Below are 18351 nucleotides of genomic sequence, written 5' to 3'. Positions count from 1 at the left end.
GGTTTTAAGCCTCATCATTACGTAACGGTTCCATTGTGTATTGAGAAAGAAAAATTCTCCTCCAGACGATTTGATTCTCTTTGACTTGGCCGCGTCCTTCCTGCTCATTGGCTCCTGCCACTTCGTCTCCCTGCGACTCAGCCGATCGCTCCTCCGGTGCGCCGGAGCAGAAACAGCCAGCCAGCGCAGTCGTGTTCAGTTAGCGACATGACCTGCCAACCACGAGGAGGCGGTCGGAGGTTCCACCGCCTGCCTCCGTGTCCTCGGGCAGGACACTTTACTGCCCACTTTGCTTTGTGTGTGACTGTGACTGTGAGGGTTTGGTTGGTGGTGGGAAGGGCTGTTGACTGCCAGCTCCGCCCCCTACAGTCAGTGCGGCTGTATTTCACCACCAATAGTGTAGATGAATTTGGCCACCCGATAGAAAAGCTCCATTTAAATCCAAACTATTGGATTGGATATGATTATTATGATTATTATTGGATTCGGTCTCTCTGGTTTCATCAGTAACTATCCTCACGGTGACGGCATGGTGGGAAAAAAATCGGACGCTAATTCCGAAGTGAAATAACAAAAGCAGAGCCCCCTAGTGGCTGCGAGCTGTGTGTGTTTCTCTGAAAAGATCCAAGCTAATGAGGCCAAAGCAGAAGAGGAAAGCAGAAGAGCGATGTTGCTTCACGTTTTTTTATTTCTTCCTCTTTTGATCCTGCTGTAATCCCTCAGATCGATCTTTCGCAGGCCGAGACGAGTCTGGGGATGGGACTCCTCATACACACAGATGTTGTGAGAGGAGGTAAACAAGCAGTGGAGGCGCAGATCTCGTGCCAGAAAATGTGTGCGCACGAGGCTCCTAGGGAACGTTGTGTTGTTGTTTCCCTGGAGAACGCAGAGACGGCACTGTGGTTTAAAACCACAGTGCCGGCGAGCGGGAGGAACTTCTGCTCTCCGACTGTGAGGAAGCCGGGAGAAGTCTGATTCTGGGCTCGAGGTGGGAGGTCGAATGAGCTCCAAGACTCCCAGCCAAAACAAAACCATGAAGAGGGAGGTTGAAAAAACAGCCGATGTTGCAGTAAAATAAGTTTCCAACCATCGAGAGTAAACTCGGCCATGGACTCCGGCTGAGTTTTGAATCGTCCAAATCATCAAATAACCCCAGTAGGGTTGCAGCTATCCAGTATTTTGGTAATCGATTATTCTATCAAATATTCCAATGATTCATGGAGGAATTGGATAAAAAATATGTTGACTTAATTAAAGCCCGCTCCGCAGCAGAACGCGCTCATTAACATCAGTGTGCAGTTTCACACCAGACGTGGCGCAGGTGTGTTTCAGAAAGATCCCAGAAGCGTGAAACCGCGCCGCCATGGTACCGTTGCCAAAAGGCCACTTCGGTCTTCTCCTGATTTGCATCGGCAAATCGAGACAGCAGTGTATTTATTAGCCCTGTGTTTGCAGCCTGAGGCTGATGCTCTGTTAGACCTCCCGCTAGTTTGGAAGGAGATTTAAAAAAAAAAGTCTCAAGGGGCCCCTTTGTGACATCACAGGGAGCTTATTCACAAAGCTGTGTGTTTAAACACACAGGGCAAAGACCCCTGGTGGCAAAAAGAGGTACTGTCCAGCTGACTCCATGGGGGCTTTTTATTCATCCCCGAATGTGTAATAACCTTTTGTTTTTTATTGCACGCAATCTTCTGGTGAATCACCTTCTTTCCTTCCTTCCTGGGTTCCCACACTGTTGCTGTGACTCCCGGTGATGTCACTCTGGGAATTCCCCGGAACACCGCTGGTTCCGGTGTCTTCCTGGCTGCAGGGAAGCCCCTCCGGAGGGAGGCGGCCGTGTGAACTAGAACCAGCTGCAGCAGATGCGCTGTGAAGTGCGGTGAACCTCCGCAGACGCGACCTCTGACCTCTGTCGTCTGATGACGAGCCAGTGAGATCACCCGGGAGGATTATGTCACTTCCTGTCGGAGGCGAAGTCTGTGCTTTCTGTTTGCAGGAGGCCAATAAGTGGTGTGTACAGTTGCTCTCTGTGTGTGAGAGGCTTTCAGCCTGGCCACGATCCTGCTGGGAGCCTCTCAACTCTGCTGCTCTTCTCGCCTCCTTCACTTTCTATTGACATGCTGATTTTTCTCAGCGTCTCTTCTTCACCCTCGGTCCTCTGAACGCCGTCTCATTTGGCAGCCAGACAGACTTTTTTTTTTGTGCGAATGGCTGAAAAATTGGAAATTAGCAACGGACATGTTGCACAGTGGAAATGCGGAAGGTTTGGAGGCTGCATGTGACTCAGGACCTGAATCGCTGTCAAGTCGACTGCGGCTCCTGGTCACATGGTTTGGTTGTGTTTTTATTGCCGTCATGATCTCCTCCTGATCTCTTACTTCACTTTTTTCAGTATCAAACCAGTTTTGCTGTGTGTTAAGTAGACCCACAGAGAAACACCACCTGACTCCCAGAGTCAGTCAGGTGGTGTGTTAGGAACCTTCTGATTGGACAGAATTCACTTTGTCAATCAAGTCACATCAATATTAATATATTTGTTAAAGGCTACATGATGTTCACTACAGAAAATACATATTCCAGTTGCAGAGTTTAATGCAATAAATGTTATTTATGATATGATATAACTGAATTATTATTATTATTACTATACTGCCATTACCTCATGCTGGGTGATGATCACTATCATTTCTGCTACTAATGAAGGTTTGTGCGTTTTCTGTTTTGCAGGATGATGGTGTTTGGAGTTCTGACGCTGGTCCTCAGCTGGACCTCTCTGGGGGCCGACCTGGCCGCCGCCGTGGTGAGTGGCTTCACTTCACTGGTCCGTCAGGCCAAACTCCAGTCAGAAGCCCGTTCAGTCGGCCACTGCACTGGTTACATAACCAGTCAGCGAGCGCCCTTGTAGCTCTGAGCAAGGCGGCCAGCTACTCCAGCACGTTAGCATTCACAAGCACGGGAGACCAAAGAGGCAGGACAGGAAGTGACAGCGAGTTTCACGAGCGATGAAGAGCCTTGCGTGGATGCTGCTGCCACTGCTGCTGCTGCCACTGCTGCTGCTGCCACTGCTGCTGCTGCCGTTTTTTCACAACTACACAAAATGTAAAGGCTCTTTTTCTCCGTAGAAACTATATTTCTGCTTTACTTCTGGATTATTTTAGTTGAACAACCAATACTCCTCTCACTGGTGATGATCCAATCACTTTGTCTTGAAACAGACCTCCTCCTGCATGCGTGGCTCCTCCATCCCAGACAACACATTTGATAAACATTCCCTTGTGGTGCATAAGGTTAAATCCCCAGTTTCTACGCCGTGGCCTCAGTTCTGTGCCCGAGCAGCCAAATCAGCTCCTCTATCTCCACGCGTGACGCGCCCTTGCATGAAAAATGAGCTTTTGGTTCAAGTGCAGTTCAATGCGACAACTCGCCAGCGTCCTCTCCCCGTCCCCGCCCGCGTCTCCTCGCACGCTCCTCTGATCCGGCCGTCAGAAGACACGGCACCCTGAAAAACAGTGCCAGCGGAGGAGAAGATAATCCAGGCGCTGTCAGCGTTATTTTACAAGGCTGAGGAAGTCGAGCCTATAGAAGAACAGCGGCTATCGTATTTAGAGCCCGTCCTGCTGAGTAGGTGGATGTTCACACACACACACACACACACACACACACACACACACACACACACACACACACACACACACACATACACCCAAACACACACACACACAAAGAGCGAAAGAGAGAATTGGCCCAGGAGGCTGAGAATTAGATTGAAATGCGAAAGCGAGAGGATCAGCGTGCTGAGCCTCGCTGCTCCACTCACCTGCCTCGGGCTCCGTGGCCTGTTTTTCACTCAGGTTTGTTGTCGGCCGTGTTGTGTTTTGACTCGAGGCAGCAGCCGATTGTTGGCACGTGTGAATCCGACTCCGAGATAATGAGCTGTGGGGGAAGCAGGCAGAGCAGCACGAGATCGCTGCGATCTGTTGCAAAACGTCGTTTGCCTTCCATCTCCATCTCCATCTCCAACTCCATCTCCATCCGCGGGTTAGGTTTTATTTTGAGAGAGAGATTCTGCACGGAAGAGCATCGTTTTTTCATAGCAGACACGCTCAGCATGTAGCCGTTGAACGAACAAACACACGTTAAAGGTTCTGCTGCTGTGCTGCAGAACGCTGGGTTTGTATAAAGGTGGTCATGTGGGTGTGACTAGCAGGGAGGTTACAATGAAAAGGCGTCACCAATATGAAAATGGGTCATTTCTCTTGGCATGAATAGGAAGAAAAAAATATGTTTTTGCATTTAATTTTTTTATTTCTTTTCATTTGAAATAGATTAAAAAATATTTTTTAAATTTTAATTAAATCATTTTTCATTTGGATTGTAAATTGTTTTTAATGTATTTGACATTTTAATTTTAATTATATTTTATTCAATTTATTTTACCATTTGTACTCTCAATTATCAGTAACTCTACTTTCCTCTTGCTGACACCGTCCTCAGGAAAACTCAAACCTGTTCATGTTTCTGACATTTCCTCCTCTCGGTCTGTGTGTGTGTGTGTGTGTGTGTGTGTGTGTGTGTGCGTCAGAATCATGGCATTTACCGACATTATGTCCGTGTGCTGACTTTGACCCCGCCCCGACTGGCTCCTCCTACTCGTCCACTCTGACTTTTTCCCGTCGGAGAGCCGAACGTCAGCGCGGCTCAGACGGCGGCTGGTAATTGCTGCGGGCCGAGTGGAGGGCGGCGGTGAAGTGAACCGTCTCACAAACTCTCCTCGCTCTCCCCCCTCTGTGTTTGTGTGTGTGTGTGTGTGTGTGTGTGTGTGTGTGTGTGTGTGTGTGTGTGTTTGTGTGTGTGCGTGCGTGCGTCCTTTCAAATACATTCTGATGTGCGGGAGGCGGGCCCTCTGAGCGCTTCCTTTGTGCACGTGTAAATCAGTGTGTGTGTGTGTGTGTGTGTGCGTGCGTGTGTGTGTGTGTGTGTGTGTGATGAATTATACATTTTCACGCATTTGCATGATGCCGTTTGGCCGCCGCCTCAACTTTCACTCGACACATTTTGAAGGAGCACAGAAGCTGAGGTCGTGATTTTCAACCCGCCTCTTTTACTCCAAATGAAAAAACTGTACATATTGTGAGTCGGGAAGCATAATAAAAGTTGCAGTCTGATTTATTTGGCAGAGTCGTTGCACTTCATTGGCTTGATGTGCAGCTCGGGAGCTTTCAGAGGCAGCAGACTGCAGCAAAGGTCCAGCAGCTCCTCAGTTACAGTCACAGCCACAACAAACAGCTGCTCTCACCTGTAGGCAACTCTGACCACCGACGCTGCTGCTGCTGCTGCTGCTGCTGCTGCTGCTGCTCCTGCTGCTGTTGCTGCTGTTGCTGCTGCTGCTCCCGGCAATGTCACACAACGACACAACACCAAATCCAGACAAACAGCAAATCTGAATGCTGGTGCTGGTGCTGGTACTGGTACTGGTACTGGTACTGGTGCTGGTGATGGTGATGGTGATGGTGATGGTGATGGTGCTGGTGATGGTGATGGTGCTAGTGCTGGTGTTGGTACTGATGCTGCTGGTGATGATTCTGGTGCAGGTGCTGGTGCTCATACTGATGCTTCTGGTGGTGATGGTGCTGATACTAATGCTGGTGCTGGTGTTGGTGTTAGTGTTGGCACTGATGCTGAAGTTGATGCTGCGGCATCATGTTGCACAGCAGCTGCTAATCAGTTACAGCAGATTGAATGAATAAACTTTCTCACAACTCTTAATCCCGGATCGCAGGTGACGGGAAATTTTTCCCTTTTTAAGAGCTTAAGAAACATCTTATCTCTCTCTTTTTTTTTTTAATATGAGCTAGTCTGTATGAGTTCTGCATTCGCAGAGGTTCATTAGTCTGACCCTGTCTGAGGATGGTCAGCCACACACACACACACACACACATGCAGCAGCAGCAGCGTTTTTGTCCTGAGGATGTTTAACATTCAGACAGCAGAGTGCAGGGCAGCGCCAGGCTCCTCACTGCCGCCGCTGCTGTTTTGCAGAGGCGGGTTTCTTGTTAGCGCTGCGTGTCGGTGCTAAAGTGACTCAGAGTGACAGAGTGGAGGAGTTTTCCTGTCTAGACCAGTCAGAGAACATCTTAATTGTCCCCTGTTGCGATAAAAGAAAAATAAAGGGGGATTGTCTGAGTTGTTTCTCAGCTCTGCTTAATAGCAGCAGTTGCTTCCCCTCAGCTGTTCCAACCTGCTCCCTGAAAGAAACACTTGCTTCTTTCTCACGTCTGCTTCTTTCCTCTTCTCAGGGCACCAGTGATTTCTGTGTTTCTCCTGACAAGTTCCTGCTGAGCCAAACCAAGGGCCTGGTCGGCACCGGTCAGTTCCTGTCACCCACATCAACACTCGGATGTAACTCAAATTGAAAATACATTCAGAATGAATAAATCCATTTATTTCTCTCTACTCCTGCCCAGATATTGTCCACTACTATCTCTACTGCAACCAGACTCTGTCCAACCCCTACCAGCAGGTAGGAGACACCCAGCTGATGAATGTTTACTGACTAGGTCGAGGTCGTTCTAACATATTTCAAGGTTGTTCTAACTGATCTGAAGGCCGCTAAAAAATCCCTCTTGGGGTTTTATCAGCCAACTGTTGGTCGTCTCCGTCTGAGAAAAGTTCCTTCTTGACTTCTTCTGCTGTCAGTGGCCACACCCCCAGGTGTTAGCTCCACCCTCTCTGGATGACCAGAGAGTTTTTGGAGATTCTGTTTCTGGGACGAAACATCAACATAAACGCGTTAAAATGTGTAAAATATGAAAAATGGATGGAGTGAACACTGGAAATAACTATTACATCTCCAGCAGCTGGTGTCACCTGCGTTCCTCCATCACACTCTCGCATCCATCCAGCCAAACGGCTCCAGATACACCAGAGCTGCACCCAGAAGAAGCAGTGATCTGATGCCAGTGTTTTTTGGCGTGCAGGCGCTTTTCTTCACAACTTACTTCCCAAAGCTGATTTCCTGGAGCTGCGGCTCGCTGGAGCTGCAATCTTATTATACCTGCTCCCGTGGACACGCCCCCGAGGAGAGGAGAAGAGAAGAGAGGAGAGGACGAATCGGCTCTCCTCGCTACCACGCAGAAGAACCCGGCAGGGTCAAGGGTCACGTCCAGGCTGCCAGAAACTACAATCCACACTGCTTGGCAGACGTACAAACCTCCTGTCAGCCTCTGAAGTCTTCCCAGCCTGCAGCTCAACGGCGCCCTCTTGTTCCAGCCTCTGCCTGTTTCCTCCTCCACCCTCGGGGGGGGGGGGGGGGCACAGCTCCTGTAATGCTCACTTTTATTTTTCACCAACACCGATCGGAAGGAGGCATTTTTCTGAACACAAAAAGTCTCCCAGTGTCTCCTACACATTTTAGGAGCCTCAGCCCATTTTTTTCCCCAAACATATTTCTTTCTTTTCATTCTTCTCGCGTCCTCCTCCTCCATCCATTTTTCGCCGTCCTACTTTATTCAGTCTCCGAAGAGATGTGCTATAATAGAGACGCACATCTGATCAGGCCAGAGGAGTTTAGTCATGGTTGTCGTGCTGCCAGAGGCGGAAGAACAAAAAAAATCAGATCAATGATGAGGCAGCTATATTTGTGGACATAATTGATCGGATCCTTTTTCAGTTTCTTTTTATTTTACTTTTCCATGGTGCTGTTATTCGAGCGGCTCATTTTTCTCTTTTGACGGATTCATTAATTTGTCTTTCTGCTTGAATGTGAACTGGAGAAAGAAGGGGCTGAATTAAAAACTGAGAACAGTCACTGGAGGCTTGTTCTGCCCCCTGTTGTTGAAGAAAACAACCTACAGTGATTTTTCGGGACCGAGCCCCGGCGATAAGACCAGCTCTGGAGCGGAGCAGGTCATCGCAGGGCGAAGACCCGATTGAAATTGCAATGTTTCTTCCCTATTATTATTATACTTATGTTTGGTATATGATATACTAAATATACCAAGTATTGGTATATTTGGTATAGCCTCCTAGCCCCGCCCACTTGCTACAACAGCACATCCTGTGAGGAGGCAGACATCTCCAGCAGACGCACTGCAGTGTGCGCGCAGTCTCAGCGGTCTGCACTGCTTCTGTTGTGTTACTCTGAAATGAAGAAAACACCCACTGCTCTCCACTCTGCAGCCGCTGACCATCTTCCAGAGGTCCCTGACCACCATGCAGATCCAGATCCAGGGCCTGCTGCAGTTTGCTGTGCCGCTCTTCCCCACAGCCGAGGTATCACACACACGGAGACACTTAGACACTGAGCTGGGACTCCCCTGAGCTCCAGTTTGGCCTTTCCTGGACCTCCCATGGTGACATTGCACCTCCTCCTCCTCATCTTCCTCCTCCTCAGAGGGACCTCCTGGGTATCCAGCACCTGCTCAACTCCTCAGAGGCCAGTTTGCACCAGCTGACGGCCCTGCTGGACTGTAGAGGGCTCAATAAGGTTGGTCCAGAGGAGGGCAGGGCCTCACTCACTCACTCACACACACACACACACACACACGGTTCTTTTCATGTGGTTTGACTTTTCTGTACACAGACAAAATGGAAAATTCCACTTTACAGTTTGCATGTGTACAGGAAGCAAGTTTTTTTTTTTGGCTCATCCCTTTTGTTTGACGTCATCTGTTATGTTTGATGACTTTGACTCCAATAGCAGCAGCAGATTAAAATCACACAGTACCAAAATATTTCTCATTTGAACCTTTGTTTACATGTCCATCTGCTCTCTGACTGCACTGAGGACCAGATGGCCTTTTTACTGTTTAATTGTTGTTGTTGAACTGGCAAATCAGAAGGAAAAAGCCTTCTGATTTGCCAGTGTGATAATAATGAGGAGTTGTTGGCATGGATGTGTGTTTGCATGCTGAGCAAACATCAGCAGCACCAACACATGAACTTTGTGCTCTGTTCCCCTGAACGTTTAATATCTTTGACCACAGTCTTATTACATGAAAGTTGGAAATGTATTAAATGTACTGCCTTTTACTCTGTATGTTCTATTTTTTTGTGTTTTGCTTTTTCTTTTTTTTCTTTTTTTTAAAGTAAAATATTTGCAGTGCTCATGCTGCTTTTCTTTAACACTCCCCGGGCCTCTGACTCACAACCTGTGCGTGACCTCTGCAGGACTACCTGGACGCCATGGTGGGTGTGTGCTATGACGGCGTGGAGGGCGTGCTCTACCTCTGCCTCTTCTCCTGCCTGGCAGCCTGTGCCTTCACCGTCATGCTGTGTGCCATCCCCCGGGCCTGGAGACAGATCGCCTGCAGGTGAGTGAGCGCCCTCCTTTCTCCCGTCCTGCTTTCAGCAATTGTTTTGGGGGAAAAAAAATGCCAGAGTGGCGCCGGGTTATTTATAGACGTGTGCAGGTTTCTCATCCTCGTGCCAGGGCCTGTTTTCTGGGCCGGCTTTTTTCTTTTCTTTTCCTGCCAATCCCCTTTAATCAGCGGCTGCATCTCAGCAGTTAGAGCCTCTGAGAAAACACCACAGCAGAGAAGTCTCTGCTTGCAGCTGCACCGAGGAGGGAAGTCTGCAGCATCGGATGAAACGTCGCAAAGAAAATGAGCCGGCAGCTCGTCATGTTCCAGCATCCGTTTTGCTTCAGATTTCACCTCTGACATTTTACTCATCCGGTGTGTCCACCTCCCGCTGACAACACTGCAGCTGCACAAAGAAAAAGGCACCTTCTGTTCAGAAGTGACCAAACCAGGAAACCTCAAAGTTGCTTTAAAGGTCCAGTGTGTACAATTTGGCCTGATTTATGATTTTTATATTGGTAAAAGCTTAATATACTGCCCGTAAATACATTAATAAAAGTGTATACTCGCAGTACAATAAAAGTCATTTGGTTTTCCGACCCATAGCACAGTTCTTATATAAGACATAAGAATATATATATATAGGTCAAGGCTCCATCTTGCACCACCATATTTCTAAGGAAGCCTGTTGTGGACAATCCAGCTGCCTGACAATGCGTTTTGTATTAAGGGTGAACGCTCCAGTAAACGAACAAAGAAGAAGATGGACAAGGTAACCAGTTTTGTGTGCGCAGGCCACTGTAGTTCACTGGCAAACGCAGGAGAGGGAGGGTGAGCAATCTTTCCTCTCAAAATCTCCAAATATTACACATTGGATCTTTCAAGAAGAAGAAGAGAACAAAGCCAAATGTTATTGTCACACGAAGGGATGGACGAAGAAAAGGCGCCCAGAGGCTTTTCTTCCTGGAAAAAATAACCAGCTTCTGATTGGTCAGCGTTATTATGATGAAGGTGTTATTATCAAAGAAGGTGATTGTTGCTCCAATCACCTTCTTTGATTTAGAAAATGTTCCTCCTGGTTTGAAATGTTTTGTGACACGACCTGAAGATTCTGAGTCCCTGCTGTAGTTTTCAAATTTACAGCCGTCAGATCCCTGGATGCTGATTTGCTGACTGTGTCTCCGCCCCCCTCTGGCCCCGCTCCTCCTTGCAGGGAACAGGACTACGATGACATTGATGAGGAGGATCCCTTCAACCCGCGGGCCCGGCGGATAGGCTCCCAGAACCCCAACCTCACCAACATGCACAGCTTCTGCAGCTACAGCAGCAGCCTGGGCAGCCAGAACAGCCTGCAGCCGCCGGCTCCGCCCCCTGCCGTCTCCAACACCGCCCCCATGTCCGAGTACATGTATGTCAAGTGAACACATCGTCCACATTGCCGCTGTTTGCAATCAGTCTGCAGCTTCTGAGCTCTGCGTGTGTGTGTATGTGTGTGTGTGTGCGTGTGTGTGTGCGTGTGTGTGTTCTTCCCCAGGAACCAGGCAGCTCTGTTTGGGGGAACTCCGCGCTACGAGAACGTGCCTCTGATTGGACGAGGCTCTCCTCCCCCGTCGGTGAGTTTGGTCCCAGGGGTCGACTCCTTCCTGTGATGTCACTCTTCGCTAAGCTAACCGACACATTCCAGTCGTTCTGGCCATATTTGATGAGCGTACAGGCGGCGTGTTTTTCCCGCGATAAGCCCTTTGACACCGTGTCTCCACTCGCTTGACCCTGTGTGAGCTCCACCTGGCCCGAGTCACGGTGCCGGAGCCAGGAGAGGAGAAGTAATGTGGTTAATATTTCATGGTGAACAGAACCCCTGCAGCTTCCTCCAGGCTAAACTCCATGAAGCTGCCCTGTGTTGACGCTGAAGCTTTTTCTTCTTCATTGACTAATATCTGTATCAGGCCCTCAACCCCTCCTCCCTACTCGCCCCCTGCTGGGACCCTTGTCTCCTGTCACTGTGGACCATGGAGATAAATATAGAAACATGTTGAGATTAAATTTTCATGGTAAGAAAGCTGCGTGTGATGAGGAGCAGCGGGTAAATGGATTCTGCTGGTTTCTCTCTGTCTCTGATTGGCTGGACAGAATTTACATTCGCAACGATGTGACAACTGTCCAGTGTTTGTGAAACGGAGTTACCATCCTAATTTTTTTCTGACCCTTAATGAGCCGACTGCTATTTTTTAGGTGTGAAACCCTGGAGGCCAAGCGGTGTACTGTAGACTCGCAGCTGTTTTTCGGCCATAGCCATATCGATCCGAGCCACATTTCAGCTTTTTTTTTATGTGAAAAAGAAACATAACTCTGGAATGTTTGTGGCATTAGCCTGATAAAATAAAACACGGAACCAACTGAGTCTAGTTCTTAACGTGCCAACGTCTGCCGAGGTTTGACACTGGCGTGTCGTAACTCATCCGGCTGAACAATAAAAGTCAATTACGACATTTGCATGTGCAACCGAAGAAAAATCTGGCAGGATTTGTATTTAATCATGGCTTTTGTCCAAAGGGGGCGCTACAGTCAACAACAACTAGACTTTCCCTGCTCGTTATCCACAGACATTTTGTTTTGTTTTTTTCTCTGATGCCAGTCGTTGTAGTTCTTTACACGCTGCCCATAATTCCTGTTTGAAGTGGAGAAAATGTGATTGCCTCTTGCCTTGTGATTCTTTTTTGATTAACGCCAGTGTGAAGTGTGTTCAATTCAATTCTCTCTCATGGCTATGTTTGTGCAGCAGTCGGCAGCTAACAGCATTCTTTGATTTTGTTTGTTTGTTTGTCTTATGGTTGTTTGTTTATTTCTCTGTGTATCTTTAATTTTTAATTCTTTTGCTTTAAATCTACTTTTGGAGATATACTCTCAGCACTATAGAAACCGAGTAAGTCCTTGCAACTTTTCATCAGGATTTTCTCCCTCTCTTCCCCTTTTGTTGCATCTCATCTGTTTATTTATCCGTTTGTTTGTTTTTATTTTACCTCTCCTCTAAACCACTCTATGTGCTGTTTATGTTGGTTCCTGTGCAGTGCTCCTGCCTGGCATGGTTTTTAACTCACAACCTTCCAGAAACTTTGAGTTCCTGAGGGCTTGTCTCCCCCTGGTGTTTATCTGGTAGTACTGTAGACATCCGGATTTTTCACAGTTCACCTCCCTTTGTGCATGCAACTCTACCGTGAATATATATTTCTATAGATGTCACTCACGTAAGTCTGCAATGCAGAAATATGCAGCTTGTTTCAGTTTTGCCAGTTCAGAGTGTTGACGGCTTTAAATTGAATTAAAATAAATCACGTTAATTTCTTTGTGACAAGTTCAACCTGAGGTAGGTTTCGTATGGAATTACTGTTGCAGAAAACCTCATTGTAGATCAGAAAAATCAGCACCTGCAGGATTGACAGTGACTCCAAAAGGTTGCAGCGTCTTTATGTCGGCTGTCTGCCCGCTCCGATGCACTGCAGTCACAAAAGTTTCCAGGGCAACAGACAGTGAAATACATTGAGGCGCCCTTAGTCTACAGTCCTGCAGCATCACGTGTCCTTCTGTCTGAAACTCATCCACACAAGATGTGTGCAGAAGTACTGAAGGCAGAATGCAGCTGGAGACACATTTTAAGTCCCTGGATTTCAAACTATATGTTTTTACATTATATGTATAATGTAACTTTGGACGGAAAATATTAAAGTCTTGCTGAAATTTCATGCTGGAGTTGCAAAAAAAGGAACAATTTATATGGAGGGACACAAATAAATAATGAAAAATATCTAATCAGCTTAGACGTGCACCGTTTACTGAGTAGAATGAAAATTTCTGCTACTGTTTTCCAGGTTAAGTAAACAAAAGTTTTTCCTGCTTCAGCTTTTAAACTTTAGTTCTTCTTCAGTTAAAAGTAGCCCAGCGGTGTCTCTGCCATAGCGACATCAAACTCTTCGCTCACTTTTCCATCTTGAACTGCACCTGGGCAGACAGTCTCAGTCAGGATGTAAATAAGCTCCGGCTGTGTGTGAGTGTGAGTCCGAGCCGTTTCATCTTCAGACTTTAAAAGAGTCACCTTTAACTCTGAGGTGTGAACTTTCCCTTCACTTCAATCCCTCCCTGCGACATTTTCTCCCTTTTCACTTGTAACAATCTGACGTATGAATCATGTGCGTGACTGCTGCTCATGAACCCCTCTGTGTGTTTGCCCTGTGTGCTCCAGTACTCCCCCACCATGAGGGCCACCTACCTGTCCATGACCGAGGAGCAGAGAAGACAGTTTGGGAACGACTTCCAGGCGTAGACTCCTGACTCTGCTGGAAGACGGAGACAGCGGCTGAGTGCGTGCTCCTTCTGACCCCTCTGTCCTCATCACTGCACTCAGCCATGAATCATCTTGATGTTTAGGAGAACAAGAGCTGCCGGAACTAACGTGTGCTTTTAATTTAAAAGGAAAAAAAAAAACTGATTTTAAACCTAATTGAGTGATTTTCTGGAGATCTGTAGCTGATTGACAGTGCTGACAGTGTTTTCTTTTTTATGACGCTGCGGCAGAGTCTCATACTCACCCTATTGTTAGAATGGAAATTGAAAAATGATTTTTTTTTTTTTCGTCCTTGTTCAGAAATATGTCCCTGACAGCTTCTATTCCCTTCCCGTCTCTGAATAGATAATAATTTCTATTATTTTCAATGTGTTGTGCTCCATGCATGATATTACTGAAGGCTCAGAGGCAGCAGAGGGCGGGAAGTATTGTTGAGCGATAATTTATTTTTCTTTGTACACGTGGACACGCCTGAAAGTGAAGTGCAGCTTTATGTTTCCAAACCTGCTGAGACAAAACTACCTGGAGTGAAAGGCGTCTCTGTATATGTTGTACTATAAGAGGCTGTTGCTTGTTTCTCAAGTGGTTTATTTCCTTTACGTGCCATTTTTTTTTTTAAGAAAAATATGTTTTATAGGTTTGTGTGACAGTGTCACATGACTTCACTTTTTGTATTTTTTTATGTCAACTTATTCATATCATCTAGTTTTTTTCACTACTCTGGAAGCTGTGCTGCTCTAACCACAATTAGGACTGTTCACGTTGTTTTCATCAACTCACACCATCAGAGCAGTTCATCTCTAGATTAACTAACTTTTTTTTTCTATTGGGGTTGTAACTTGATAAATCTTTTGTTTATTAACCATATTTCAAATGTAATTTCTTTGTGTGACCCTGGAGTTTGGGGTCTTAATGTGAGTTGAATAAATGAGTTTTAGTACAGCTTGTCTTTCTGCAAAGTCTTTCTGAGTCAATGCAAGTAACTTCCTGTTAATTTGATATCTATTTATTCATTGATATAGGTACCATCCGACCCTTTAAGAAAAAAAGAAAAAAAAACTAGATGCCTAAGTAAAGCTATAATTTATTAAAGCCGTAAATGTTTTTTCGAAAAAGAAAACATTGTTTGTTTTTTGCCCGTAGATGAACGCCTGTACATCCACCTCCGAAACCAATATTTTTGTCTAAATTGATAAAAACCTCATCTTAATTGTGTCAGCAGATGGCAGTATAATACAGAGTCAAAGTTTCCGAGCGTAATATGTGCAGTTGCATTTTTAAAACAAATACAGCTGTTAACAAATACAGCTCTGTTTTATCTTATGCGAGAATTACTTATTATTAAAAAAGAAAAAATAAGTTAATTTTATGTGATTTCCCCCCCCCACACACCTAACAGGTGTACCCTACTTTTAAAATGGTAGAACACAAATTAGAAATAGTACCGTGTTGGATTTCATCATGTTAGATTAGTGCACAAACATACTTAAGACAAATACGAAAACAAGTGGGGCTGATTTATTTACATAACGTCAGTACAATTTCAGCAGTAATTTATTAAAATGTTTAAGCGATTTCGTGACTCCAAATGTGGTTTAGATTCGTTTACATAACGGGTAGAATTACGTCATAGTTCGGCTATCATGGATATAGAATTTTGTCGGAATACGATACAATTCTTAATTTCCAAGATTATAGCCTATCAGGTTGCGGGGTTTCTAAAGGCAGCAGGTGGGAAACTGTTCTCCGCTGTGGCTGTTGGTGCGTCACGCGGCCAGGAACACCGCTCGTGGCGACTCCGTTTTCTCGAAATGTGTTTGCATTATTCGGCTAAAGCGCAAACGGAGCGGGTCTTTAGCAGGGTCATTTTTCAACCAAGTAGCAGCTCGCTGCTCCCGCTTTTGATCCCGATGGCGGTGTTTTTTTGTGTATTTATTTTTATTTCAACGTCTCAAACGAAAGACGTGACAGACAGCGGAAGTAGGAACGGAAGTTACTTAACAGTCGCGCTTAGCTAATTAACAACCGCTAGCTTGGTGACGTGTAGCGCAGCCACCTTTACCACCGCCACCTGTGCGCGCCGCCGGCCGGGTCTCCCTGGGGACGACGACGACGTGGACGCGCACGTAGAAAACCTAAAGAATCGCAGTCGCGCGCGCGCGCACTCGAAGACAAGACCGTAGCGAGCGAATGAGAAGAGAAAAGGAGAAGAGAGGAACAGGTGAGGAGGAGGAGGAGGAGGAGGAGTAAGAAAAGAAACGAGGGAAGAAGTGACTTTAAGCAGGTGGGCTGCTGCTGCTGCTGCTGCTCCAGCCGCTCGGGTCTCAATCTCTGGAACGGAGCAACTCCTCCCGCCACCGTGGTGGAAGGAAAGGCTTTTCGGACCGGAGCGGAAACTCGGACGAACTGACGTCCAGCAGCAGAGTTCCAGGTCGGTCGGTCGGTCGGTCGGTCGGCCGCCGTCCGGTGGGCGGCACTGCGCGGAGGATGGTCCCTAGTCCCGGCAGCGGCTCTCGGGATTGACCGGCATTAAAGGACCATGAAGGACACGGCGGAGTCCAAGGACCAGCAGCTGACTGTGAGTCACCTGAGTAGCATGTTCTGAAAAGCCACAGTGAGGACCCACTATGCCTGGCTTCTTAGAAGATACTGCAAAAAAATACTGCAGATACTCAAAGTATCAAATTATAAACGATAGATTTGATTAAAGCATCACTTATCGGTGTGCTTTGAGAATTCTGATATCAAAATGATCTACACAACTGATTTCTCAATCATCCTTGTTTAAAAAAAAAAAAAATGAATATCTCTCTCAAGTCTCAAGTCAAAGCTTAATTTCAATCACATAAACAACATGAAGATAAATAATGCTTCTCAATCTCAACTTGCTTATCGTTGGACGTGGTTTTTGCAAGACTAAACAACCTTTGTATGAAATCTTAGGTTCTCAAATGCCACAAACTTATGGTCTGCTATTTAAGGAATTTTATAAAAAGAAAAGAAAAAAATTAGGTCCAGAAAGTTTTGGACCCAAATGGAGGACAAAGAGGACGTGCGGTCGCCCAAGATAAACAGGCTCCTGGCGTGTTGCCTCGTTTCTCGAAAGCATTCTGAGAGTTGCGGTCATGACTCCATAATCAGTGTTAAGTCCATTTGATGATGTAACCTAAAATTAGTATTAATGGTAGACTATATTGTTTTTCTGCTTTGTTTTGTTTCTTTCTAACGCATTCTTTGCCCTCTTGAGAGTCAGTATGTGAATTCAAGCCATCACGGTGTTGCTGTTGTATGCTGTACAATACAGCTACAACTCCCTCGACTAGGTTCAATAACAACAATAACCAATACCAAGTAATGACTTAATGAGTAAAACAAAACACTGAATATGTATAGTAATATATATAATATTGGTGAACAATCTTGTGTTGAATATTTGCAGCAGTTTGTTGACTGTGCAGCTTCGACCGTCACCGTGCTTTGCACACTGTACCTGAATAATTAAAGTCATCGTGTCGGTCGTGTGGGCTCTCACCTTTCAAACCTGTGTAATGTACTTTGCAGATCACTGACAGAGAGCATGTTCAATTATTATTATTATGATTATTATTATTATTGTTGTTGTTGTTGTTATTATTATTATCATTAGTGTATTATTATTGTTGTTGTTTTTTGTCGCTCCTGGAATTCAAACTGCCACCCTAAACTGTCATTAAACTCTGGGCGATGATCCTCTCAGAGGTGGTTTTACTATATAACTGTGTCGTGGCTCCATCATTGTGACGCCCGACCACTTAATGTTGTGTTTGCTGCAGGTCGCCTTGAGAATCCGACCCCTCAGCGATGCCGAGCAGGAGGAGGCGGCGACGATCGTGGCTCACCGAGTGGATGACCAGGTGAGCTAACCCCCCCACCCACACACACACACACACACACACACACCTTGTGTTTGTGTGCTCTGGATATGGAGGCCTGTTTACCTTGCTGTGCACTTCCTGTTTGCACGCTGACGCTGAGTGATGGGGATCAGCGTTTTCCACTCTCGAAGTTGCCAGATAAAGTGTCTGCAGTGACCTCTGGACAGGCAGCGACTCTCTAAAACAATCAGCGGGGTGAAGCTCAAATGTCAGGTTTATTTTTTTCTGAGCTGAAAGCTGGATGAATCAGTGCCTGTGTGTCTGAGGCCAAACGTGCCTGAATCAGCTGAAAGGTCCTCCAGGGTGGAAGCCTGACATTGGCTGTCAGTGTCAGACATTTGCACACGGAATTACTTTGATTTCTGACTTTATCCAGCTGTAATATCTCTAGGTGTCCAGAAAATATCATATTAAATATTTTGTTTACAGCCTCCTGCTGAAACGTTGGGGGGTTTTATGTTGCTTTTAACACTGATTCTTTGTTGGACATCTCATTGGGCAGCGCCAATACCTTGTTGGGGGTGTGGCCATTAACCTCAGAGAGGTATTTGCACCCTTTTTGATGTCACAAAAGAGTGATTTCCAGTGGTGTGTGTTTCAGCACACCCTTTGTGAAAAGTGGAGCAGCAGGAAAAGAAAAGGATGGAATTTCTTTCTGGGGACTTCACTGACAGCAGAGAGACACAGTGAAGTTTACAAGTTGCCGTGTATTCCACCAATGTTTCAATACTACAATATTCTGCGCTTGAGCTATAAATTCATATTGGCCCGGATGGCTTTGTGTACAAATTTATAGTAA

At 46.1% G+C, this 18351-nt stretch overlaps 2 protein-coding genes across 4 annotated transcripts in view; both read left to right on the top strand.

Annotated features, from left to right (window-relative positions):
* ttyh2 (tweety family member 2) overlaps positions 1 to 14253 on the top strand; it is a 43512-nt gene extending 29259 nt beyond the window's left edge. Inside the window, exons 6-15 of one of the 2 annotated variants that reach the window (XM_076014709.1) lie at positions 2728 to 2800; positions 6297 to 6366; positions 6465 to 6520; positions 8179 to 8271; positions 8393 to 8485; positions 9169 to 9311; positions 10513 to 10707; positions 10834 to 10912; positions 12196 to 12222; positions 13537 to 14253. In XM_076014709.1, coding sequence (XP_075870824.1) covers positions 2728 to 2800; positions 6297 to 6366; positions 6465 to 6520; positions 8179 to 8271; positions 8393 to 8485; positions 9169 to 9311; positions 10513 to 10707; positions 10834 to 10912; positions 12196 to 12222; positions 13537 to 13617 — 910 coding nt within the window. In that variant the 3' untranslated portion in view covers positions 13618 to 14253. The remainder of the gene's footprint in view (positions 1 to 2727; positions 2801 to 6296; positions 6367 to 6464; positions 6521 to 8178; positions 8272 to 8392; positions 8486 to 9168; positions 9312 to 10512; positions 10708 to 10833; positions 10913 to 12195; positions 12223 to 13536) is intronic. The other variant, XM_076014710.1, reaches the window with a different exon arrangement.
* Positions 14254 to 15846: 1593 nt separating this feature from the next.
* The window catches only part of kif19 (kinesin family member 19), a 25764-nt gene continuing 23259 nt past the window's right edge, over positions 15847 to 18351 (top strand). For both annotated transcript variants that reach the window (XM_076014708.1, XM_076014707.1), the window contains exons 1-2: positions 15847 to 16216; positions 17451 to 17531. In XM_076014708.1, the coding sequence (XP_075870823.1) occupies positions 16178 to 16216; positions 17451 to 17531 (120 nt within the window). In that variant the 5' untranslated portion in view covers positions 15847 to 16177. The remainder of the gene's footprint in view (positions 16217 to 17450; positions 17532 to 18351) is intronic.

The sequence above is a fragment of the Nelusetta ayraudi genome, unplaced genomic scaffold, assembly GCF_046127955.1.
Source record: "Nelusetta ayraudi isolate G7.1 ecotype Tasmania unplaced genomic scaffold, CSIRO-AGI_Nayr_v1 ptg000172l, whole genome shotgun sequence".
NCBI lineage: Eukaryota > Metazoa > Chordata > Actinopteri > Tetraodontiformes > Monacanthidae > Nelusetta > Nelusetta ayraudi.
This window is presented reverse-complemented; position numbering and strand designations above follow the sequence as displayed.